Here is a 6,673-nt window from a genome sequence, read left to right on the forward strand (position 1 = left end):
TTTTAGTTGAAGTAGAGCATCTAGAAAGATCTGGATTTGGAAAACTTAAAAACATTAAAGACAAGACAGGGAACAAAAGACTTTTTTTTAATTAAGATTCACCTAAACTGTATTAAGAAGAAATTGGGGAACATCAATAGATGCTGCCCACCGCTGCTATTAGTCTTGGAAATTACAAAATCAACAATTGGAGCAGACAAGGCATTTCTAATGCAGAGCCACCCACAATAGGAGATGATTGAGTTCCTGTGGTGATTGGGCAGAATGTGAAACAGTTTTTCATAAATATCTATACTTATAAATAATAAATTTTGCAAATAAACTCCGAAACGGGTGCACCTGAGTTCTTACTTACTCCTCTAAGAATACACTAGATACAAGATGATGTCCGTTAACTATATTCAGATTTCACTGGCATAGTAAGGTAAGTATCGTACATTAAATTAAACGTCAACTTTCATTTTCTATAAACAGCCATGAAATAGCAAAAACGTGGGAACGGAGACGTTTCCGGTTGGCGGATCTAAGTTACTGGCAATTTTTAATGAAACAGACAACAAGCAATCGTTTATTTATTTCAGAAAACGTCATCACTGAATTATTCAGTCAGAACTTGATTTAAATGATATAAAAGAAATAAGTTGTGATAACCGATTAAAAAGGAAAATGTGCAAATTATTTTTGTCATTCACCGATCTTAATATTGATGGAAGCTTCTAGAATATCATATAGCATCGAACCCGATGTTAATAAGAAAAACGAGTCGATTATAGCTGCAGCCATGTTAGCTCTGCTTGGTCAAGGGACATTCTTGCTTAAGTCAGCATTTAGATTCAAACAAGTTGCTACATCTGATTTTGACTTGCTAGGTTTTAAGGACATTACAAAGTCATGGTTATCCGGAGGAAAAAAAAGAAACGACCATTTAGTGTAATCTGCCCCTAGATGATAGTGGTCTATCGTTTAGAACTCTCTAGACTGTGAAATCAGTCAAGTATTACTGAGGTAAACGTGAAGCGAGCGTGGTCATTTTAAACGGGTAGATTCCAAAAAGAAATGATAAGCAATGTGGAAGAACCACCAGCATGTACATGTACGTCATTTTCATCAGTGATGAAGATGTGGATGAGAACGAGGACAACATGACAGAGATAAATTTGAGGAATGGCAGAAGAACTGTGGAACTGGGACTTTTGGTTGAGGGGTCTATTGTCTGTCATTTTAAGATACCTCTGAGGATAACAGATATTGTGAATGAGAGGTGCTATGGTTTAAGCTGAGTGTTATATATAAGGTGGTCAATGCCTGATGGAATCAACATTGTACCAACAGGGAAGAACAATGGCTGAGGTCTAGCGAGACATGAAGTGGAAAAAAGAGTTTGGGATGTAAACACTAAGTTAGCTTTAAGTAAAAATTGCTTAAATTTTGGTGTATGATGTTTAATGTAAATAATACAGTAAAAAGTGTATTGCTTTTAAATGCACTTAGAATTTATAATCTATGTCAACTGATAAGCTAATCCAAAAACATACCTACTATCTGATTACAAAGACATTAGGAAATCATTACACTAAAAAACATGACTCATGAACTACGTATCAGGTATTTTACTCAGTCGTTTCGGTGAAATGAAGGTGTCAAATTTATAGTCGACCCTCTATATACCTCTCTGTTCAAAAATTACTTTGAAGGAGAGAGAAAGAGAAATAGGACGTTGCCCAGACTAAGTGTTCAGCTGCTGCAGTAAAAAGAAATGACAAGGTAAATGGAGTAATATATTAGGGATGGCAATCGAATACGAAATTGCGAATCGGTTAACTGAAAGACGCTACGACGGATTAATCGGTTAATAGTATCAAAATTGTTCGACATATTTTCTCATATTAGCTCTTTTCAAATCGGAAAACTTATTAGTAATATGTTTATTTTTTCATCAGAATACAATATATATATTTTATTTCAATAGGAAAAAATAAAATTACGAAAACTATGAAACATGCCTAAAAGATGCCTAAAAGATCTGACACATTAATAGTTTTCATACAAGTCATGCAAGTTCATTTTGCTACCCCTTCTTATACATTGTACATTGTTTAATAATATTCGAAAGCTAACTTCAAACTGGCATACGTTATAATCAGCGATCATTTAATTAAATCATTAAAGAACAAGAGGCCCGAGGGCCCTTACGGTCACCTGAGTACAACAATTTAGAGGATCCATAAACTGATAAATGAAGCTTTGTTGCAAGAAAAATGGTACGATTAAGATCAACAAAATAATTGTTCTAGTATCTATCTATCTATCCCCCATTTATCAATATTACCATGCAGACTTTTAACTAAATGTATATTACCTCTCACATTGACCTCACTTTGCCTTTGAAGAACATTTAAAAAGATAAGTTATATTTGTTTCTGTGTTATTCATGTATTATTTCCAAGTCTACCTGATAAATTTAGACTAAGAAAGTACTTTTTGTATTATACAATAAATGTTCTTGCATACTTTTCTTATTCTATTTTCCTTTCGAATACTTTATCTACAGTGATTAATTATCAAAGGTGAGTGGCAAAGGGAAATAACTTCACTCAGTAGAATACAAATTAATAGAGCCTTGACCAGGAGCAGAACACTTGACAAAATGGTCCAGATATTCAAAATTCTGGTAAAAGTACCCTTGCTTATTAAACCTTTCTACTCTGTTTGCCTCCAATGTACCCAGGAGCAGAGAAGATCTTCAAAGAAATAATGTATTTTCACTATTTAACACAGCCCTACCCTAACACCACAACCCATGACCAGGGTCATGAAATTACAAATTTGGAGGAATACCCTCATCATAATAACTATGCAATAACATGTAGTTGAAGATTTTCAAAGAATTCACCCATTTTCACTATATTATCAATAGAGCTCCCCCCCCCCCCTCTCATAGACACAACAGAACCCTGCTCATCATAAGTATAAACTTGCTTCTTTGCTTTATAACCAGAAGTAGAAAAAATACTTTGAAAGAAAATATGAATTTTCACTATATAATCAATAGAGTCTCCCCCCTTTCACCAGAACCCCTGACCCTGGGGACATGAATTTCACAATTTTGGAAGAGGTATTCTTGCTTATCATAACCATGCACTTCCTTTGTTTAAATAATAGCCAAGAGCAGTGAAGAAGATTTTCAAAGAATTGATGCATTTTCACTTCATTATGAATAGAGCCCCACCCTAACACTAGAACCCCTGATCCTCGGGCCATGAAATTCACAATTTCTGAAGAGGCACTCTTGCTCATCATAACTATGTACTTGTTTATTTAATACCCAGGAGCAGCAGAGAGGAAGATATTCAAAGATTTAATGTGTTTTCACTATATAATCAATGGAGCCCTGCCCTAACACTAGAATCCCTGACCCAGGGACCATGAAATTCACAATTTTCGAAGAGGCAGCCATGCTCATCATAACTATGTACTTAGTTTATTTAATACCCAGGAGCAGAGAAGAAGATTTTCAAACATTTAATGCATTTTCACTATATAATCAATAGAACCCCGTCCTAACACCAGAGCCCCTGACCCTGGGGCCATGGAATTCACAATTTTGAAAAAGGCACTCTTGTTCATCATCACTATGTACTTAGTTTATTTAATACCCAGGAGCCGAGAAGACGATTTCAAAGAATTAATGCATTTTCACTATATAATCAATAGAGCCCCGCCCTAACACCATTACCCCTGACCCAGGGGCCATGATATTCACAATTTTGGAAGAGGCAGTTTTGCTCAACATAACTATGTACTTAGTGAGTTTATCTAATACTCAGGAACAGAGAAGAAGATTTTCAAAGAAATAATGCACTTTCACTAAATGATCTACATAGCCCCACCCTAGCACCAGAACCCCTGACCCTGGGGCTATGAATTTCACAATTATGGCAGAGGGCTCAATGCTTATTACCATAATGCCAACAGTTTGAATGCTTGATGTCCAGGAGTAAAGAAGATTTTTAACGATTGCATTAATTTTGGTGCCTTTAGCCCCACCCCTCAGGCCCCAGGGACCATGAAATTCAAAATTGTTGTCCCCCTTCACCCATAGATGCTATATGCCAAAATTGGTTGAAATTGGTTGAGTGGTTTCAGAGAAGAAGCTGAAATTAAATGTTAACGGACGACGACGGACAAAAACGGATAGCAATAGGTCACCTGAGTGACTCGGATGTCCTAAAAAGAGGACACATTGGGGTTAAGACAGGTGTTCAACAGTAAACATCTCATTTACTGACCAAAAACTCCAAATAGGTATGCGCATGCGTCAGTTACATATACAGATGGGAAACGATAGAGGTCCAAACATTTATGAATTCATAAACTACGAGGGCTGTTCGGAAATTATTGAGACTTTTATCTTTACACCATAAAAAATAGATAAGTTTATGAAAATTCGTCAACCTTTTATAAAGAACGAATAAAACAAATGTGCAAAATTTCTAATTTATAGGTTAATTATACAAGTTCCGGTGAAATTATAACTATGCATATGTCGATACTGGAGCAGCATCACTACGTCATTCTGACGTCACGTCAGCCGGAGATGTTCTCGCATGTGAAACGGTCGGGAAGCGTTTACTCTTCTTTCTCTGTTATTACATATAATACTTTAAAAATAAAAGTTTATTCTACTGACTTGCCTGCCGTTTTAACAAGAATCTATTTGCTCACAGATTGATATCGACTACTTGTTCGCGCAAAAGTGACAGACCTGACAGATATGCCGCACACTGATCCTTCATCGACAAAAATTGTATCTGAGTACCCTGAATTTAGCTTACCGAAAGTTCTAGACAAGAGAACAGGTAAAGCCAAATAGTCATTTTTTAAAGAACTTGACTTAAAATTGATAATAAATTGGTACTAGGGCTGTGCAATCTACTTAAAATAAGATGTTCCGAACCCGCTACCGCTTCTCAAACATCTAACAACATCCCTTACGGGGTCACGTCAGAACGACCTTTCAGATGTGAATAAACATTTCAGAATTAGCCAATCAGTTTCGAGTTTCTAGACGTCTCGGTTGAAGCTTGCAACATGGCGTCCGAAGAAGTTCTGAAGATGTTCAATGTAAATAAACTGAAAAAAGAGCAAGAAGAGATACTTAAATGCATTCTAGACGGCAAGGACTGTTTGGCCGTATCACCACCAGGCTATAGCACGTGTTTGCCGTATCAAATGGTCATTCCCAAAAAGAGAGCGATGGGAAAAGAGGCTCGGAAAAACATCGTATGCGGACCCTTGATTGCCCTTATGAAAGACCAAGAAGAAAGGCTTTCCAAAATGTTAAACATTTGGGCGATATACAGAGGTAATATAACATTCTTTTAATACATATGAATATGGATAGTGAATATGTAGAGTAGGTAAGATGTAACAGCAAATTTTGTGCTTCGACAGAGTAATAGTTATATTATACAACCACTTCCTATTACAACTTATCACTACATAACTTTCTTTTTGTCCTTTTGAGGGCCTTAATTAGTCATTAAAATTGTTGAATTGAGTAAAATTGAATATCAAAGAATAGCCAGCAAAGATGTTAAAGTGTTTTATATCTCTGTCAGGATTAATTATAGCTTGTTCACTATAGAACTTGAATAATCTGAATGAACTGTGCTAGTATACATGTATATTCTATACGAACTGCGCATAACCCTTTTTTCCCTTAGCGGGGGACACAAATTCTCTGAATTAGCTTGTTTTTACACATTCCAAGCTTTCAATTACATGTAGAGTTGTCACTAAAGATACCAGATAAAGGTGGCTTGGCCCTTCTCATTATTGTAACTATGAAGGACAGAGTGCATAATGATATTAAGTAAAATCTGTTTACAATCCCCCCCCCCCAAAAAAAACATATAAATTTTATTCCTTATGTTTTTACATGTTTTAGGGGCAAAAAGGATGACGATGACATGGATGCATTTGGGAAATGGTTCAGCTACTTAGGGGAACTAGTTCCATTTTCCCATCTGCATCAGTGTTAGCACTGAGTGCAACTTGCACCCATAAAATTTCATGAACAGACCGCAAAGTCTTGAATTTGAAGGAAGACACAACTGAAATTAGACTGTCACGTGACAAACCAAACATAAAACTTGTGAAAAAAAATTGAGAGTGCTGTAGATTTAGGAATAGCCTGGATGATTGATGGATTAGACTCTTTTTCCAGAACAATTGTATACTGTACCAGTATTCGGGATGTGCCCAAATTGCATTTATTTCATTTCAGAAGTGCCAGATTGTGTATCATTTTGTGACATGTTGCATTCCGAGAAACTAGATTCAAAGAAGGAAAAATACTAGATGACTGTGTGACTGAAACAGTTCCTTGAGAATTGTTATTGCTACCCGCAAACAATACATACATCACCCAATACACATGTTTTCCTCGGTGTATACGCCATTTTGCCCCACTTCTGATATTATTAATTCCTCGGGCTTTTACATTAGAAGGGGAAAAGGTAAAATACCTCAGAACTACCAGGCTAGACTTCGGAAAGAGCGATTTAATTGGCTAATGAAAAGGTCTTCTGACGTGATCCGTATGGAATGTTGGTAATGCTTGAGAAAGGGTAGCGGATTCGGAGCATCTAATTTTAATTAGATTGAGGGT

The 6,673-nt window shown here is 36.2% G+C and overlaps 1 protein-coding gene across 1 annotated transcript; it reads left to right on the plus strand.

The window, feature by feature from the left end:
- The first annotated feature begins 5,091 nt into the window (after positions 1-5,091).
- LOC133175171 (ATP-dependent DNA helicase RecQ-like) lies at positions 5,092-6,044 on the plus strand. The gene is made up of 2 exons (XM_061310288.1): positions 5,092-5,339; positions 5,951-6,044. Exons 1-2 carry the CDS (start codon positions 5,092-5,094, stop codon positions 6,042-6,044), a joined length of 342 nt encoding a protein of 113 aa, XP_061166272.1.
- The last annotated feature ends 629 nt before the right edge of the window (positions 6,045-6,673 follow it).

The sequence above is a fragment of the Saccostrea echinata genome, unplaced genomic scaffold, assembly GCF_033153115.1.
Source record: "Saccostrea echinata isolate AGI-Se365-2 ecotype Australia unplaced genomic scaffold, CSIRO_AGI_Sech_v1 ptg000061l, whole genome shotgun sequence".
Taxonomy (NCBI): Eukaryota; Metazoa; Mollusca; class Bivalvia; order Ostreida; family Ostreidae; genus Saccostrea; species Saccostrea echinata.

Bases quoted from the DNA above. Each gene is read 5' to 3' on its own strand.
- LOC133175171 (XM_061310288.1), top strand. From the start codon at position 5,092: ATGGCGTCCGAAGAAGTTCTGAAGATGTTCAATGTAAATAAACTGAAA. The intron at 5,340-5,950 runs GTTAAACATTTG...TACATGTTTTAG, and splicing joins GAAGAAAGGCTTTCCAAAAT to GGGCAAAAAGGATGACGATG.